General features: G+C 46.9%; 1 protein-coding gene across 1 annotated transcript in view; it reads left to right on the plus strand.

Moving 5' to 3' along the window:
• The window catches only part of VWF (von Willebrand factor), a 208,853-nt gene extending 189,454 nt beyond the window's left edge, over positions 1–19,399 (plus strand). The window contains exons 50-52 of the mRNA XM_083181600.1: positions 12,263–12,302; positions 14,315–14,412; positions 18,302–19,399. Of these exons, the coding sequence (XP_083037726.1) occupies positions 12,263–12,302; positions 14,315–14,412; positions 18,302–18,490 (327 nt within the window). The 3' untranslated portion in view covers positions 18,491–19,399. The remainder of the gene's footprint in view (positions 1–12,262; positions 12,303–14,314; positions 14,413–18,301) is intronic.
• Positions 19,400–20,667: the final 1,268 nt, after the last annotated feature.

The following is a 20,667-nucleotide window of genomic DNA, read 5'->3' on the forward strand; positions in this document are numbered from 1 at the left end:
TGCGGGGGGAGACGTCCTACATCTGCCGCACCAGAACCGGGCGCTACCCCTATTAAGCAATTTGCCGTGCCCGCTCGCACAAAGCAGCTACACATGCGCATAAAAGTTTATGTGCATGCGCAGTTGCTAAACATCGCTCCCCTGTGCGAACGCGCATGGGAGGGAATGAATCAGAATGAGGGCCAATATACAGTAACTGTAATAATAGTCTGTGGGGGGAGGGGGGGCAGATCAGCACCCAGAGAGACTGTTCTCAATGAAGGGAGAAAGAAAGAAAGAGCATGAAAGCAAGGATAGAAAGCGGAGGATGAACAAGAGGACGGAGGGCCCTGCCCCTGAGAGCTTACATGTTAAAGATATGGTTCTGTACAGCTCTAGTTATTGATCTAATACCTGAGTCTACTTGTTCTCATAGGCGTGCGCAGCCCATTTCCTTAGGGGGTGCACCATTGGAGGGGCGTGTCCATCACCGCCTACTTGGCATGTCCATCACAGCCTACTGAGCATCAATGCAAACTGAATAGAATAGCAAACTATTTATGTTTATGTGCTTCAGAATGAATCATTCCCCCCACACATACTAGAAACAGGGACTGTGTGGTGCAATTGTTTACACTGCAATGCCCATTTCACATAGGGGGTGAATATGATTGGTTTGCAATGGACAAAACCATGTGCACTGCAGTTGAGGCAGATGTAAGATGTGCAGAGAGTTACATTTGTTTGAGTTATTTTGTTTCTGTGCAGGGTAAATACTGGCTGCTTTTAGATTTCAGTGTGAACACGCCCCACCCAAATGTAACTCTCTATGCACCTGGTTTTGTCCATTACAGAAAGAATTTGCTTTTGCAAACCAACTAGAATCACCCCTATAATGCCACACACTGTAATTCCCATTCCACATAATGCCACCCAACATAATGCTACACACCATAATGCCACACACCGTAATGCCCATTACACATGCCAGGGCTTGACAAATTCTAGTAAAACAGCGACAGCAGAAGGCACGCGCCAAAAGTTTACAACATAATGCCTATTACACATCACACACCCATTACATAGTATACCACATGCCATATTGCCCATTACATGTTATGCAACCCACCATAATGCCCAAAACACGTTATACCAAACACTGTAATGCTCATTACACATTATACCACACACTGTAATGGCCATTACACATTACGCCACACACCACAATGCCCATTACGCCACACACCATAATGCTCATTACACGCTGTGCATCATACTGTGATTCCCATTACACATTATAACAAGGGTATGGTGGACACCGTGTGGGGGTTTCCTCCAAAGGGCACAGAATATGTGTTGTTTTAATAGCAGCAGCTGCACTGGTGAGCTAGTTAGACCCGATGGAAAGAACAATGGAAAAAAAAGGGGGGTAGGAGCACAAGGCCCCGTAGCAGCGCTTGAATGGTTAAAAAGAATTTGGATTTGAAAGATTGGGTGATCTTTACAAATCATTTAATGAATACACAATAAAACAAACTGTATATACATGAAATTCCACATAAAGTAATGATAATAAAATTTAAAACCACCATATGAAGTTAATTGACTGCTGTGGTGGACAATTAAAGCTTTTAGTATAATTACCACTCCATGCACGTTGATGTAGGGTGCTGGTGGTTCTGCCAACACTCTGGTTGGGATGAGCAATGTCCACAGAATTTCCCAAGAAATCAGGAAGGTGATGATGTGCCTTATAGGACAGGTTGTTTTCTTGTACAACAAACAATGTACGGGTGGGTCCTCTCTAGTAGGTGACTGGGACAAGATGGAATATTCCGTAGTCACTGGAGGTGATCTCCCTTGGTGTTACCCCCTGAAGGATGGGAGTGATGGGCTGGTGGTCCATCCCATGTTATGGGGTGGACAATTCTCCAAATGTAAGCACTGTCAATGATGAACCCCAATATGCAGTGGATGGCTCCTGATTGGTGTGGGAGAAGGGGTCCTCTCTAGCGAATGGCCCGGATTGGATGGCCACTGGAGGTTTTGTTCTCTCCAAAATTTGGTGGATGGCAGGGAGTGATATACAGTCCAAGTAATGTCCAGCAGAGGCAGAGGGGGTATATTGGTGGGTCGCAAACGCGTTTCGCTGCTTTCCCAAGACTGCAGCTTTATCAAGGATGCTATCATAGCCATATGGCTGACTATTATAACCCAGTGATTATTACAATGGGTCGCACCAGGGTGCTTAGATCATCCAATCTACTTCTATTTACAGAATAAAAACTTTTTATTTGAAGAGGAGGCAATGTAGTCAAAAAACAAATGTAAACCTGTTTCACAAATTATATTATTCTCAACAGTATAGGAGAAACGGAGTATTATATTTCTCAATTGGTCTCGGTCACATGACCGGACCCGATCACGTGACCGGGAGATAGACCAATAGCGGCATATGGAGGAATGGGTGCCAGTAGCGCACGCAGGGGGGGTTTCTGAGTACCCAGAAACCCCACCAGGAGTCTAAGGACCCCAGGCTGAAAGCTGAGGGTCCCCTGTTTCCATGGGTACAAGAATTTTAAAAATCGGCCCTTGGGAACCGGAGATATCTGACTTCAAAGTAGTGGTCCCCATCCAAGCCTGTTAATTGCTCTTCCCAGTCAGATATTTCAGGTTCTGTCTGACTTAGAGCTTTTCTGAGGGTATATTCCAAAAGCTGGGACTCTCCCCCTTTGATGAACACTAGTAGTTTGTCTCTACTGTTCCCAGAACCAGAGATATCAGCCTTCCAGCAGCTGGTTACTGCTACAGCTCCACACACCTGGTATGTAGTTTTATATACTCATTGGCAGATTGCTCTGCCTCCTGAACTCTGATCCCCTAGTCCCCAATACCATTTGGTAGGTGGGATTCTCTAGTTTTTAATTCCAATTAAAATCTAAAGGTGCGTACACATGGGGCAATATGATCGCTGGCAATATATTGCTAGCAATATATTGCTCAGCAATCATATTGCCTCGTGTCCCGTTTTCATCTGCGACCAGAGATGGTCGCAGATGAAAATTTAAACACTGCTGCGTGAAGAGGCAGGGGATGTCGCTGGTCGGAGGAGCATGTTCCTCCGACCAGCGACCATTCAGGGGCTGAAAATGGGAGCGGGCATCCGGCGATTTATCACTGGTGCACACTCCAATCACTGGCAATATGGTCGCTCAGCGACCATATTCCCAGCGATTTCAGCCCCTATCGCCCCCATGTGTACACAGCATAAGAAATCTATTTCCGGGAACTGGAGATATCTGCAGTCAAGCAAGCTGTCCTCCCACCAGAAAATTATGAATAATAAGCCCACTCCACTATACACCCCTCCTCTGCGTATTACACATCCTCTACCACCCTGGAAGTTATGTATCAGGGCCCCTTCATTCAGCTCAGTGCCCCCTTCTCCCACCCCATCTCCCACCATATGTGCAGTAAAGGGGTAATTAGTGGAAATTACTGATCCAGGCCCTACATGCTGAGCGGTTGATATAATACCCCCTACCACCCACGGGACATCAAAGCTTCCCCCACCCCTACCGCTGGAGGATCGGTAGGGGCCCCAATACATTGCTATGCCCAGGGGTCTACACTGCTGTTGCTGCCCCTGTATGTGTATATATATATATATATACTAGGTGATTCATCACGCCCTACGGGCGCTCTTCACACCGGCGTAAGGGGCTGCGCCCCCTTAATTTGTGAACATTTGTATATGAGAAAGATGGTTAGAATTGTATGACAGATGCCTGTATTGCAACTTGAGTTATAGGTGAAATGTGATAAATAGAGAGCATATGATGTGGAAGGGGGTGTGTATTGTTTTGTTTAATTAAAAAGCGGTTACAGAGTAAGATGTACATTGATAGTGTGGATGGTACAGTGACATTTGTGGGTGGGGGAGGGGGCTGTGTGTGCATGTTGTTTAGGTGTGTGTGTGCAATAGTATAGTAGGGTGTTTCTGAGTCAGCGGCTCCCCACTGGCGGAGGTCACGACACAGGAAAACAGGAGGTAGTGATAGGGGTGTGTGGGCATAAGGGGGACTAAAGAGGAGGGTGGGAGATACTGTGCAGCTTCTGCCAGTGGGTGAGGGTCCAGCGTGGCAGCACAGGATGGTGGCCCTTAGTCAGTGTCTTCTCCTACTGGGTGGGAGTTCGGGTGCATGAGAGCAGGAGGCTGGGCTATGAGGCATGATAGGGGCATGTGGGCAAAACAGCGTCAGCGACTCCCCAGTGGTGGAAGTTACGGTTCAGGAGAGCAGGAAGCTGGGTAGTGATAGGGGTGTGTGGGCATACGGGGGACTAAAGAGGGGCTTAGGGGTGCCGTGAATTGCGGGAGGGGCGCGGGGGGTGCCGTGAATCAAGGGAGGGAGGGGGCGCAGGTGTCTGCGAATCGCGGGAGAGGGCGGGGGTCCGCAAAGCGTGGGAGGGGGCGTGAATTGCGGGGGGGGGGTTGCGAATTGCGGGAGGGTGTGTGTGCGGGGGTGACGTGAATCGTGGGAGGGGGCGTGAACCGTGGGAGGGGGGGGTGCGCGGGGGGTCCGTGAATTGCGGGAGGGGGGGCACGGGGAGTGATGAATCATCTAGTTGGTTATATATTCTTGTAGAAGGATGGTAGGATGTTGCTGTCATTCAGAATGCATTTACATAAACAGTAATAGTAGCAGTAAAAGATCTGACTTAAAACACCTACAGTAAAACAGAACAGGTGTTATATATTATACAAAGAATTGGTTGATGATGTCTAGGTTGACGTGCAAATAGTTGTCACTGGAAAAAAATTGCTACAAGAAAAAATAAACATAGAAAGGTCAACACATGTAAATGTTGACATAAGTGTGGCACTTCATTGGTGTCCATGTCGACACATGAGAATGAATATGAAAACATTCAAAAAAGAAAAATAAATCTTCAAAAACTCATGTCAACCTTTTTCATTGTCGACCATAGCCGTGTCAGTGTTTTGCATGTGCCATTTAATCCTGGGGTTGCCGTGAATCGCGAGCGGGGGTGGGGGGGGAGGGAGGAGGTGAGGGGTGTCCGTGAATCACGGGAGGAAGGGTCGTGGGTGGATGCCGTGAATTGCGGGAGGGGGGGTCGCAGGGGGGTGTGGGTGCCGTGAATCGTGGGAGGGGGGGGCACGGGGGGTTGCAGTGAATCGTGGGAGGGTGGGTCGCAGGGGCGGGGGGTTGCTGCAATGACAGGAGGGGGGGTCAGGGGGGGAATCGCGGTAGGGGGGGGTCGCGGGGGGTAGGGGGTACCGCGAACTGCGGGAGGGGGGGCCCGGGGGGTTGGCGCAAATCGTGGGCGGGGGGGTCGCGGGGTGCCGCGAATCGCAGGAGGTGGGGTGTCACGGGGTGGGGCCGCAAATCGCAGGAGTCGCCGCGAATTGCGGGGGGTGTGCTGCGAATCGCGGGAGGGGGGTGGCCAGGGGGTGCCGCGAGTCGCCACAAGAAAAAATCAACACAGAAAGGTCAACACATGTAAATGTTGACATAAGTGTGGCACTTCATTGGTGTCCATGTCGACACATGAGAATGAATATGAAAACATTGAAAAAGTGAAAAATAAATCTTCAAAAACTCATGTCAAACTTTTTCATTGTCGACCATAGCCATGTCAGTGTTTTGCATGTGCCATTTAATCGTGGGGTTGCCGTGAATGGGGGGGGGGGGGGGGGGGGTGGAGGGAGGTGCATACTTCCCAACATGAGCCTCTCCAGGAGGGACACATTGCTCTGTTTCTGGACTTTCTTCTTAATTTATGGATTACCATCACCTGTGCTTAAACACCTTTCTTATCAATTACCCTGTTTAAAATGACAGGTGATGACAATCATAAATTAAGATGGAAGTCCACAAACAGAGCATTCTGTCCCTCCTGGAGAGGGTCATGTTGGGAGGTATGGAGGTGTGGGGCACTCACCTGGTGTGTCTGGTGAGTAGCTGTGTCTTTGCTGTGTAACATGGAGAGAGAGGCAGAGGGTGTCTGGCACTGTCTGTGGGCTCACTGGGCTGGTTCTCTGTCATGTGAGGCAGTCATGTGAGTCAGAGGCTCCACCCAGCGTTACAGCTTCAGACACACTTTGAGTGACAGATGTAGCCAAATATATAAGAGATATATATATATTTTTATTTATATACATTTGGTCTATCTATAATACTTTAACTGACCCGGCATATACTGGGTCACCTAAGTGTCCATCTCCGGAAACCCCCTTCTGAAAATCCTGCGTTTGCCCCTGCATCCCGAAGGTCTAAATGACCAAGTGGAACTCAATGTCTGTCTTTGAAATCTGTCTCTGAAACCTGTAGCTGATACTCTTGTATACATACATATTTTTCTGTATATATATGGCCCTTATTCTGGTTGGTGCGGTCGAGCCGCATATGCGGCTCCGACCGCACCAGACGAATCCCCGCCCACGCTACGGATCGCCACGGCCGTCCGTACACGGACGGCTGGCGATCCGCACGAAAATGGTGGAGGCGTACGCCTCCACCATGGTGGGAGCTGCCCCCTGCATTCGATGGTCGACGACCATCGAAGGCAGGGCCGCACGCCGCGGCAGCTCCCGCAAGCTGAGACCACACGGACAATCGTCCGTGTGGTAGCTTGTATGGGGGCTGAAAGCTGACATCCGCCGACGTCAGCTTTCCGCCCCCATGAGTGGCGTCATGCCCTCATTACCATGCGTACGCCCCGCGTTTGCATGGGAACGCCCATGAAACGCGGGGCGTATACATAGGGAAATGAGGGACTGAAGCCCCTCACGCCCCTATACGCCCCCTTTGCGGCGTCTAATTTTTTTAAACGGAGATTTCCCCTGCACATGCGCAGAGTGACCTCTGCGCATGTGCAGAGAGAAAACATCGGCGGTACGGCCGCATGCGGGCCGTACCGCTTCAATCTGAATAAGGGCCATGGATACAGTATGTATGCATTCCTTTTTTATCTTATTTCTATATATTTTTCTATTTAAATTTGTCTGTATCCTTCCCTTGTGTATATTTTATACTGTTACCTATATGTCAACCAATATATATTCATCATATATGTTAATTAAAAAATTCTTCAGAATATGTAATATTATAAGATCTGGTCACCATATAGATAAAAAACACATTTCTCTCATATTTCTCCTAAAACCTCCTCTCTTTTCTACATATTTAGTTTTATTTATGTGCTTATAACTATAATATCATTAGGGGATGCATCTATCATCCAGCATCCAAAATGAAAAAACATGAGGACCATTAGTTCCCATGACAACCGCTATAAGATCAATGAATTTTTGTTGCTGTACATATAAACATAAGTATAGCCATCTGTTCAATATATGTAGTCCATTAGCTTTATTGATTGTGGATATTCTCCGGAATATTGCTTATAGTTTAAAATATAAACCCCTGAAAATCCCCACATGCGGGGAAACACTATTGAGTGGAGACCGGATGTTCCGGCTATCCACGGTGTGCTCCAAATACAGGAAATGACATCAGCGTGCTGTGCTTGATCAGGGAGCCCGATGGAAGCGCCGCACTCCGGGCACCTGATCCATCCTGGACACATATACTGCCGCCCGCCCCCCTCTCCTCATTTTGCTATTAAGCAGAAGCCGCCCGCACCCCTCTCCTTATTTGCTATTAAGCAAACAGATATCCACTGTCCACCAATGAACAAAACGAATGCCTGCGTTCCACATACCGGAAGCTGAGCTCGGCGTGCGTTCCAGCAACCGGAAGTGGAGCGCAGGTAACGAAATGTGTTACTCTATGTCTATAAAGAATGTTTTCTGATGTTTCCTTTTATATAAGATTTATAATAAGACTGCCTCCTATGTCCTCCTACTACAAAACAAATATTAAAGTGAATTTTACACATTTTTTTAAATAACCAATTGGGTACCCTGTAATTGGGGTCAAATGTTGTACTTCCTGTTAGATAGTATAAAAACTCAAGCCAGTCCTAACAGTATTATGCCTTTGATAAAGTCATCTGTGGATGACGAAACGCGTTAGCCTTACACACCCCATCAGGACCTTTGTGGATTACAAATAATTTCTCTAACTTGGACCAGCTCTCCTACTTCAAGTGCACAACTGGACTTTTTTCAACAAAGGGACACCACCACCTGCCAAATTCTTGGAGCCCTCCATTCCGTGAGACGTGTACCATCTTTCCTCACGACGGGAGTTGATACCATCAGGCTACCAAACAGGTTTATTGACACCCGCCAATCCAGCAATATCCTACCATATCAAGAGAGCGATACTAGGAACAAGTGAGATACTGTATCCACCACAAATCTACAACTAGGTCCACCATCACAGGGGTGATTATTGCCAATTCTTTTACTGTAAATTTATTTCAGTGTATTGTTTTATAGCATGCTAATTATATGTTGTGATTTTATTATCCTTTTATGTGATAATGATTAAAAATATTTCTTAATGTAATACCCAATTGGTCAAATAATATATATTTTTTCCAAATTTAAAGCGCTCCACCACCCACATTTTTCTCTTCTCCAGTTTCAAATATTTGGGGTCTAACCACCCCCAGGTGCGAGCAGCTCATCAAACAAACGCTCATCTCCCTTAGCGCCTGTTTATATATATTCCCTGTCATCTAGGTGGCAGGGCATATATATATTTTTTCTCTTTTCCAGTATACCTTTGATGTTAGTTAAGGTGCTGCCTGTAGTTAATGTCACAGTCTCTTTCCTGTTGGGGGAACACTTACAGTAGGTACAGGAGGTCACGAAAATAGACCATATATAGGAATTAGACACCTTTCTGAATCCCAGAACGTCACTTCCGGTCCCATAATTTAAAAAAAAACTTGATTTTTATACGGTTCACAATACTCGTTTTTATTGACAATTATGATTTATTGTGTCTCTTTCTCCTGCTCATGCGATTAATATAACTTATATGTCATTTTTGAAACAACTTGACTTAATTGTGTACTAACACAGGTGCCAATTAGGATGCCAATTAACATAGATATATGGGTATATAAACCCTTCAGTTCCAATGTTGTTTACACCTTGACCGCGTTGGTGAACAGGAGGGAACTTGCCACCCAGCCATACCTACCTACCTACCTACCTACTGCTACATGCACAAGGATCTAGACCAGCCTCCAGTGTTTTGAACTTTGTGCTCAATACCCAGCAAACTCCTTCCCACTCTTTCCCACAAGGGACGCCTATCAATACCTAGCGCAGTGTATCTCCTTTTTTTCTGGTAGTGAACACAGTCTGAGCGTCCAGCCGGGGACCCTGTTACCTCCGAGCCGTCTCCAGGCGCACAATTATTTTGGCCTTTTGTAGCGAAATCTTTAAAAAAATCCCTCAGACCAGAAGCAGAAAGGAAGGGGATGACGGCAAATCCTCCATAAAAAAAAGTTTAATATAAAAGTAAAACAGAATAAAACATAAAAACGAATCCTTTGACTGGTGGAGACAATTCCAGGAACCCCCAATCCGGGGGACACAGAATGGTGCTAAGATAACCTTACAGCAGGGGTGGCCAAACCGGTCCTCGAGATCTACCAACGGTCCACGTTTTCCCGGTTACCTAGCTGCTGCACAGCTGTAGTCAGGGCCGGCGCTACCCGCTCAGCACAGCCTGCAAAGCAGGTAGGCGCCGGCCCTTAGAGGCGCTTCCTCCCCTCCTACGACATTGCAGCTGCCGGAGCCTGCGCCTGTCAAAATACATGACCGGTAGCAGCGTTGGCAGCAGGCTTAGCACATTGCACAAGCAGCCGGGCATTGGGGGCCTTTAATTCAATTTGGTCACCGGTCGCAGCACTCTTGGCTGCCAGCTGCCCGCCACCCAACTCCGAGTCCCGGGCTTAGCGACGCTGCTCGACTCCTCTCTGGGTCACTGTGCCAGGGGGACCTTGCAATTACCTTCCCACTGTGAAGCCGGGCAGGGGAGGTCATGACCCTGTTGCTGCGACAACATGCTTGCAGGGGGAAGAGCCGGTGGTGGTATTTGGAGCTGCCCGGGACACAGTCAAGAGAGGCCATGCTGGGAGGCACTGTCTGTCTGACAGTCTACAAAAGGTGCGTGCTATGGTACAGATGTGTCCCACTATACTACTTTCCTGCATTTTCCAGCTTACTATAGCTCGATCGTATGCATCACGGCACGCCAGGTGTGTCCACATTGCTGCCGGCTCCCATTGTACACAGTTGTCATTGCAACATGAACGGTGGGCCACTATAATGTTCACTGTGTCTCTGAGTGTTTATTCATATGCTTAAATATGTGAGTGCCACTGCCACCTCTGTGTTAATATAGTACATAGTTGGCATTATGTGAAAGGGCAATATTCTAATCCATTCGCTCCCCAGCGTGTTCGCACCAGGGAGCAATGGTTTTGCCCTGCGCATGTGCATATTCTCATATGCAGGGCTTCTGTGCAGGCGCCTTCGCTACCTGCACAGTCAGCATAGTTCTTGCACAGGGGCGATGGGCCATGGGAATGCTCAGCGTTTCAGGGGCATCCCCAAGCAAACAATGGTCTTTCCCATGTAAATGCGGCCATGACGCAAGGGCGCAAATTTAGAGTTTGCAGGGAGGCGCCGAACACCCTTGCACCGGCCCTGGCTGTAGTCATTACTAACTGTCACATTTTAAAACATGCTGCATTCATTCCTACTATAGATCCACAGGTTGCCTGGAAAACATGCACCGCTGGTAGATCTTGAGGATAGGTTTGGCCACCCCTGCCTTACAGCATGCCTCAACATCTATGTCAGAGAAAAATTCTCCATACACCTCAGGTGCATGGAGGATTTTTCTTTTTACTTTTATGTTTTCTATTCAACCTTTTTTATGGAGGTTTTGCCGTCATTTGCCGTATATGGCGTAATAGGCATTACAGTGTGTGGCATAATGGCCATTACCGTGTGTCGCGTAATGTGTAATGGGCCTTTTAGTGTGTGGCATAATGTGTAATGGGCAATAGGGCATGTGGTATACTATGTAATGTGTGTGTGATGTATAATAGGCATTATGGTGTAATTTTTTGGCATGTGCCTTCAGAATTTGTCATCCCTGGCATGTATAATGGGCATTACTGTGGGTGGCATTATGTGTAATGGGAATTATGTTGGGTGGCATTATGTGGAATGGGCATTACAGAGTGTGGCATTATGGCGGTGATTCTGGTTGGTTTGCAAAAGCATATTCTTTAATGGACAAAACCATGTGTAAAGCAGCCAGTATGTACCTTGCACAGAAACAAAATTACTCACCCAAATGTAACTCTCTCTGCACATGTTACATCTGCCCCACCTGCAGTGCACATGGTTTTGTCCATTAAAGAAGGAGTTTGCTTTTGCAAACCAACCAGAATCATCCCCTATGTGTGATGGGCATTACAGTGTAAATGTTTGTACCACGTCTTCGGCGTATGTGTGGGGGGAATGATTCGTTCTGAAGTGCATATACATAAATAGTTTTCTGTTCTGTTTAGTTTGCATTGATGCCCTGTAGGATGTGATGGACATGGCCAGTAGGCGGTGATGGACACACCTCTCCAATGGTGCACCCCCTAAGGAAATGAGCTGCGCACGCCTATGGTTGTCGTCATAACATTCAACATTCTGATGCCGGCACAGTGGCCTAACTACTGTATGGCAGCCCAAGTAGCCGCTTGGGGGAGCAAGCAGCAGTGGGGTCTGCGCCGGCACCCGCTCAACGCACTGACATGCTGCTGCCTGCAGCTGCTCACTGACTGAGCACTGGAGGAGTCAGCCACAGCACGGGTGCTGCAATGGCAGAGATGACAAATTCCCCCACTGATTCAAGTGACTGTACACAGAGCTGGCTATTGGCTACTGTGTATAGGATGGGCGGGCGGATGGGCGTGCTAGGAGTGCCTGGGATGTGTCGGAGCCAAGGGAAGCAGCAGTGTATGCTGGTCTCTCTTCCTCTCTCTTGCTTCAGCTTCTCCATTATGCTTGTGACGTCATCAAGTCACACGCTGGGGAAACACGCTGGAGAGGAGCCTGGGGAGGGGGGCCACAAACTTTTTGGCAGGGGGGAGCAAAATTTATAGTTACACCACTGTGCCAGCATTATTACTGTCGACATCAACGCTCGTTATCATGAGGGCTTAAAAATGGAACTTCTTTTTAACAATGCAAAATATTTAGAAATGAATGACTTAACTGAGTGCTCTACATACACACATGACTTATCTATACATTGTCTCCTTATTTTAGGGTACCGTTAAAAAACTTGAAGATTCCTGCTGCAAAATCTGTGAGTAAATATTGTATATTAAACCTACTGTATTCCTATCAATAGAAAATAATATTTTATATGTGTCATAAACTATAGAAAGCATCAACTCAATACAAGGATAATCTATCCTGGCAATCTCCAGATCATTAATTTAATAGATTTATCTTGTTTCTATTATATTTTATGGTGATCACCAATGTATCATTCAAAATCATTCCCGTTTTACCATTTTTAAGTGACCAATCAGAGTTGGTCTTTCATTTCTCTATTGCATCCTAGCCAATGATATAAACGTCTTTTCATTTTTAGAAGCTTTAGTAAATGTTACCCCACAATATCTATGCGGCTGGACTAACCCTACTATTGCACTTGGTTTGAGGTGCAGACTTCCTAACCATCCTGATTGTGGCAGCACAGTACTGCTTTTAGGGCACTTTCCCAGTCATGGGCCACAGTGTCGCGCAGGAGGTGGAAAGTGTGGGAGTTAATAGATGCTAACATTACATTACAGAGAAGGACTGGGGTTAGCCCCCCCCAGTCTGGATTTTGATGTCGGACTAATGATGACGGTCTGAGTGGCATACCTCACCTGCTGTAATCATGCAGTATATGATCAGAATCTTGTTTCTAAATCATTGCAACAATCCTCAATTTCCTCGTGACCTAACCCTGTCCGCCATTTCTGAATGGACCCCGCAAGGTATCCACTAGCTCCAGTAGTCATTCCTGTTGTTTATAGACATTTAGTCATGATTCCACATCCTTTCCCCTGGCTATAGTATTTCCTATAATCACAGATGCAGAGCTCTCCCCGACCCCTATAATTTATTAGTAGGCTAGGAGCAGCTGCCTATCTACAATGGGTGCAGTGTGCACTGTGTCCACGGGCCCCTAAGTCCCAGTGGGGCCCACACTGTGCACACTGCACCCATGTTTGTAATACTTACCCACCGTAGTCCGTTGTCTGCACCAGGAGCACTGCCAAATCATCAGAAAAAATGGTGCAGCTGCCATTTTTTCAGTGATCTGTGCATGCGCAGTGGAATCTGAGTGCTCTAGTTCTCAAGACTCCACAACGCTGCGGTGCTGCCAAAATTGGCCCCTTCTTTTTTCATGCGCAGTAGGATTTGAGAGCTCTGGTGCTTAGAACTTACTGCTCCCGGCACTCCCTTCCAGCATAGAGGAGGGGGCCCAGCCAGAGTAGGCTGCACATGGACCTCCACCTCTCTTAGGGCGCACACTTAAATATTTGCCCGAGCTGAGAGAGTCATGATCCTGAGGACTGGAAGACAGACTTAACCTCTCTAAAGTGATAAAGTGGAGCGCGATAAACAGCCAGCCAATCAGCTCCTACCTGCCATGTTATAGGCTGGGTTTGAAAAATGACAGGTAGGAGCTGATTGGCTGGTTGTTTATCACTCTCCACATCTAGCCCTAAGACCTCTATCTGTGCCAGGACCAGTGACAATGCCCAATAGGCCTATTATTGCTGGTACCTTGTTCTCAAACTACTTAACGCTGTTTCCCTGGTGCCTTGTCCTGCGCTGTTATATATTTTTGCCCAGTAATGTACCAGACATCCTGAATCCCACACAGTCTAATACCTCTGCTGCTAGGTTATAAACAGCTCTGTGCTGGTATATTTCTGAACTCCCATCCTTACTCTATATTATTTACAGGATATAATGTGCACTGGATTGAACATATAATTAGTTGTCCAAGACACACCCCATAGATAATTCTACACCTGGAACCATGGGCTTTCCATAGTCAGGCCACTCATTCAGGGCAAATTTCATACCTCCCAACTTTGGCATTGATGGCATTGCGATTTTCCTCAGGTCCAAAAGGGGGAGGAGTCAATGGAGGACGGGTGTGGCCTTGTGCAAATCCAGTTTGAAATCAATGAACACACTTTTACAGGGGGAAAAAGTCCTGATAAATCAGATTATTCTTCCTTTTGCTTGTATAAAAAAATTACTTTCTTTGTCATTGCTTTCATTTCATACTGTGCTCGTATCATTCTCCAGGTGTGGAGCCGGACTGTAAAAAGACTGCTGCTACCATAAGGCTTTTCCAGGTTGATGACTGCATGATGAAACGACCATACAGTGTGCACTTCTGTGAGGTAAGGTGGTGGAGCTCAGTCAGATGCAGCGGAAGTGGCAGTCAGTGCAGGGTGTGCAAGGCCCCTGGTCTATTAATGAAATGAAACTCACCTTGCTCACACAACTGTGACAGTCTGTGCAATACGGTGCCCTCTTCATGGGCCGTATTGGTGCTAAGGGCGTGATTCTTTTTTTTTTTTTTTTATTCAGTAATTTTTATTGAAAGTTTTGGCAATACCAATAAACATAAACAAAGCAGCTGGACGCACTGGTTATGACAGTGTGCATATGTGAGAAAGATACATCGTACATTAAAATTACGCGTATGAAAACAGATACAGAACAAAAGTGTGCACGTACAGATGGCGCCGGGCTTGTCTTTGCTGGGGATGGCGGAGGACTCGCCACCCGCCATCCCACCCGCCATCCCCCGCCCCGCGCCATCTGTATGTCGGAAGGGGACGCGCGTGCACGAGGTGCACGCGCGTCCCGTTCCGACGGTGCTTTTCCCCGGGTCCCCGCCGGCTTCCCCGGGTCCCCGCCGGTCCACACCGCCCCCCCGCAGCCCTGTCGGTCTCACTGAAGCTGGGGACGGGCAGGACTGCACCCGCCGCGCCGCCCGGCTATTGAGACGCTCGTGCGTGGGAAACGCACGAGCGTCTCATTCAGCCAGAGCGCCAGATTGCTGGCGGATCGCCAGGGACACGGTCCTGGCGCTCCGCCAGCAATAATAAGGCCGGCGCCATCTGTAGCAGGATTATCAGTTTACCAAGTTGTATTGCAATACATAAGTAAGGTCAATACCCGAAGGCGCCATTCGGGCAGACAATTACAAGGAGGGTATATAGCGACAAAGTCCCACGTATCACAGTTGGCACATATGACCGTTTTGCAGCCAATATAATTGTAAGAGATTCTCATAGCACAACAAGCACACAATACAAAAGAGTATTAGACATCCAGCCACTATAACCTACCCTCAACTAACAAAACAAAAATGCCATAAAACCCAAAACAACCCACCCAGAAAACCCCCCACCCTGTACTACCCACCCCCAACTTAGGTGTACTTAATTCCCTGTAACCGTACCCCACTAATCCTACACTAACAATAACCACTGAGGAGAGAAAGTTAGTGGCCCTTAGCTGGCGAAAGCAGCTACTATAGCCCAAAAAACCTAACTTATCCCTCCCACCCTAGACCCCCCCCCCCCCCCCCCACCTATCAACTATCCCCCCAAACCCCCCCTCCTCCCATCTCCCCCCCCCCCCCCACACACACACACACATATATAAAGAGGAGAATACACGGATAAGAACATGGGCAGAAATTGCCAGGATATTTAAACTAGGTTAAACCTGGTCGGCCTAAACAGGCATATAACTGAGACGATCAATCTCACCCAGCATATAGGAGAATATAGTAAATTATTTCCACAGCAATGGAAGGTAGTAACGTACTTAGTATGTATCAAAAACAAAACAAGATTATGAACGAATATTGTACTATAAGAGACAGTAGTAATAGGACATCATCATGGGCCTTGGGGACACACTAAGAGCAACACGGATAGGAACTGGGGGATGCTATCCCGGCCAGGCCTGCATCCCGTATATAACCATATATGGTACAGTTCCACCATTGAATGTCCAAATGCGCATATACAGCAAATGGTAGAAGGATAAGAGTTCCAGAGATGACCAATCCATCCAAGGATAAAATGGTGGACACACAAGGAGGGGGTCAGCCATTATGAGTTCAGTTGTTAAAGGTGTATGACGGGGCGTCATGGAGTCCATCACATGGGCTGGAGATTTCGCAGAGATATTAGGGGAATCCTCCATTTGATGGGGTAGCTCTAGTAGAGGTGTCTCTATAACGGGTAATTGTGGCTCAGGTACAGGATGGGAGATAGTAGTAGTATTGTCAGCAAAAGCACCAAGGATCCTCCACATGGAGGCTGTAACAGCCTCTAGGATTTGTTGTAGAGAGCCAGACATTGCTGACATGTTATGCTTAATGCACCTTCCAAGGAAGTATTGGAGGCAAGGTAGTGGTGGCTAGCACACCACCCACCGCCTCAATGTCAGAGTGCACTAGCAAGTGATAGGAAATAAAGCAGCTTGAGTAATTCAGAGCCACTGACTGTGGTTCATTAAGTTGCAGAGATCACCGGAGAGGCAACACACAGATCAGATGTTTCACTGAGCCCAGTATAAATTCAGGCAGGGCAGCCCAGGCGCCGCAGCCCAGGAGGCAGGCAAGTGAGATGGCGCCGGCCCCTCCGTGCGGCCAAAGCAGCGTGCCCCCAGGGGGACAGCTCCCGCTCACCCCGCTAGAACCGGAGAGTCACCCGGCGCTCCCACCCGCCGACTCACCCAGCCCGAGGCACCAGCGCGGTCGGCGCAGATCAAAAGCAGCAGGAGACCCGATGTCTGTGCGCTGCTCCACGGTAGAGACCACCCAAGATGGCGCCCACACGAGAGCCGCCGGAGCAGATAGTTTCAATGGAGGTAGCCAGCCCCGGTCACTCCCAGCTCCCCCGAGTGCGCCGGTCAGCTCATGAGGTGCAGGGGACTCACAAGGGAGGCACAGAGTGTTTTGAGGGGTGCCCGGGTGAGTGCAAACAGGATTTGGAACAGGATTTTAGCGGAGCTCACGCACCACCCGACTTCTCACACGGCCGGCCAAGCCACGCCCCTCAAGGGCGTGATTCTTTAGAGATCTGTCCCCAGTGTATTCGCGCTGGGGACTGATGGTGCGGCTCTGCGCAGAGCTTTATCTATTTTCTGTGCAAGTGACAGCAACATAATTCCAGGAGGGGAAGCTGTGCAAAAGTTGAGCATAATGTAGCCCCATACAGAGCCGGCACTAACTAATTTGATGCCCTAGGCAAGATTTTGTTGGGTGCCCCCTTAACACCGCCACCAGTTCTGCCTCAGACCCAGCACCCCTCTCCCAGCACAGCACTCAATACCCAGCAGCACAGATCACAGCAGAAGCCAGAAACACCCATCACCCCTCATCCAAAATAATCTTTAACCACAAAGATGTAACTAGACATTTTAGTGCACTGTGCCAGTGTGAACCCCATATTTTAAATAGAGACAGAATGAGTCAAAGTGGTATGCCCCAAAAAGGGATGTGGTCTTTCTGATAAGGGGCATGGTCACACAATAGTCCCAAATCAAATTATGCAATACAGTAGTGCAACCTTATTTACATTACATCACATGATAGTGTCCCTTATTCATGTTACGCCACACAGTAGTATCCCTTATTCACATTACATGACATGTAGTGTTCCTTATTTATGTTATACCATACAGTTATGTCCCTTATTCAGTTTACATGACGTGTAGATGTCCCTTATACCTGTTACACCACAAGGTAGTACCCCTTTCCCTTATACACATTGTACCCATTCCAGACCAGCCACTGCCGGCTATTAAAGTGAACGGGCCCTAGGCTTGGAACGCATACCACTTGGCTTTCCAAATGCCCTAGGCATTTCCCCAGTTTGCCTATGCCTAGGACAGGCTCTTGGCCTATACATTGTTAAACTACAGGAAACACGTTCATACCCTTACACAGAACCAATACCTTGAATACACTCACATAGCAAGATCAATGCACACATGACATTTTCAGCTCAGGCGCGCTCTCAGGTTCAGGATACGGGGTATCCGGCAACATCTTACTGGTCATCATACCCGCTGTAAATACTGTACACACTCAATACCCTCCTAAACCACCACACACACAACCACACCAACATAAACCACTCACCTGGGCAGTAGGCAGTATGAGAACCACGCCACCAGCATCTACTTCTCTGTTCTTCCTGTTATGATCAGTAGAGCATTCACCACACTATTAATCTTCAGCTGTTGTTTTGTATGTTTCAGGGCAAATGCACCAGTAAGTCTATCTACTCTGCTGAGACCAACAGCATGGAAGAGCAGTGCATATGTTGTTCTGCAACACAGACAGAGTCAATGAAAGTTCTCCTCTATTGCAACAATGGGACAACCGTGGAACATGAAGTGTTACAAGCCACAAACTGTGAATGTCTGTCTCGAAAATGTACTAAGTAACACTGTACACAAATGGTTATACACTGCACTCTAATCCTAAAAATATACAACGTGCCTCTCTAAACCACTCTCTCCGCTAGAACTGTAGTCATTGCTGTCACAATATTGTAACTTTAGGAAGACCATTAGTATGCTTGCGTTAATCCTACTTAATTAAAAAAAAAAGCAAAGCATACAGTATATTGGTAAGACAATTGGTTACATCTATGTCCATCTATGTCACCCATGGTTGTGATGATTAAAATGACAGTAGACCTGATTCCTTTATTAAAGTAAAGCAAAAAAAGCAAGCAACTTTGTGTCCGGAGCAAATCATTTTTCCATGCAAGGGGAGAAAATACATTTATAGATCATTTTTCTGTGCAGAGTCAATATTGGCTGCTTTTGCATGCAGCCCACATCATCACTTTTCATTTTTAGAAGCGTCAGTGTCTTACCCATGGAGGCTGACATATTGGAAAGCAACAATAGAAAAACAGAACCTCAACATTCCCATCAGCCAAGACGTACAGAGGATATTTTGCCCATAATGTGAAATTCTGCATATTTTACAATCTAGAAAACTCTCCATACAATATTCACGTTTTTAACAAAATCTGTATTATATAACAATTGAAGAATGCAATATTTTTTTATAATTGTTTTTACTGGAACTGCATTACACCCTATAGTATATGACAGCGCAATGCACATTCATTATCAGCACTTTACTTTTGACAATGAATGTAAATTACCAGGCAACGTTTAGTCCTGTGCTTGGTAATTAGGACAATGTGTTATGTGTTTTACTTTACAGTGCATTGAAACTGTCACCAGAGCATAAAGTGTATCATTGTAATAGTCTTCTACAAAGTTATAGCAGCATCACTTGTTGTATCTAATATAGACAAATAAAGCCTTTTTATTTTATGAATGTATATAGTTGTCTATATTTATGATCAATGCAAACGGAGGGTAGAGGGGTGGTGCCGCGTCTTCTGCTCTGCAGATCATCGGTAAAATCCACCACTGGTATCCAAACTGCCTGCTGTTGCTGACCATTTTACAGGAGGTAGATCCCAACTGACCCATTTTTCACGGGAACGTCCCTTTTTGTGGGGGGGGCGTTACCAGGGCCAGCAGTGTCCCGCGTGGGGGGGACAGTTGGGAGTCCCGTCTGTCCCCTGTGAATAGATGCTGTGCGCAGCCTGACGGGCAGGGGACATAGCCAGCAGCTCCCAGAGCCGCTAGCCATACCCCCACAGTGGCAAAAATGGGGCGTGACCTCACAACAATAGGCCACACCCCCTTGTCATGAGTGCACCTCCGGCGAAGCGTCCCTCCTCCCGCAAGCTCAGTGTTGAGAGGTATGTAGATATGTGCACATTAGCTCAGTTCTAGGCCTCCTAAATAACCTTACGCTTATAAGCTTTAATCATATTTAGAAGAACCAGTGGTACATAGCATAGTTGTGATAAAGAATGTTATCACACCAACTACAGGACGTTTCAAGGATCCAGTGGGCCCCCAACATGACTATTCAGCTGCAGAAACCACCAAGGTCAATGAGTTCACATCTACATTTGTTTAGGGGGTGAAATGCAGAACAGGTGGATTGCAGCCACCATTTTGCAGAGGCCTCTCTCCTGCTGGAGTTGATTTATAAGAAATATTCTTTATCAGCCTGAAAAAAAGAAACAAAAATGTATTGGATCAGTTACTGCAAAAACTGTTTCCATCAAGAAACAGAAATACCAGGTGTTGGGGAATGCGGCAGTTCTCTAAAAATTGTAAATATGTAGTCATTTGTTAGAATTAAGATATACATATACATGGGTTCCAAGGGGGAAGTTACTAAGATATCAGTTCTATTGAAATTGGGATGTTGCTTGTCACACCTGAGGTCTGACATGCACTGGTGGAAGCCTCAGGTGTAGGAGCTGACGGGAAACTGAACTTAGGAGCCTGGATGAGTCTCTTGTGCTTGTACCAGGATATGGTAACCTTAGGAGTAGGCCTGAAGGCATGACCAGAACAGAGGAGATGGAAGGTATAAAACAAGTCTTTTATTTAGCAGGAAGATAACAAACAGCGGCAGATGGTATTGAGGCTTGGCACTTTGGTATCAGGAATACAGGCAGACAGATAATTACAGGCACAGAGGTATCGGCAATACTGTAGCAAGTAACATCAAAGAT

The sequence above is a fragment of the Crinia signifera genome, chromosome 4 (assembly GCF_055691185.1).
Source record: "Crinia signifera chromosome 4, ASM5569118v1, whole genome shotgun sequence".
Classification (NCBI taxonomy): domain Eukaryota; kingdom Metazoa; phylum Chordata; class Amphibia; order Anura; family Myobatrachidae; genus Crinia; species Crinia signifera.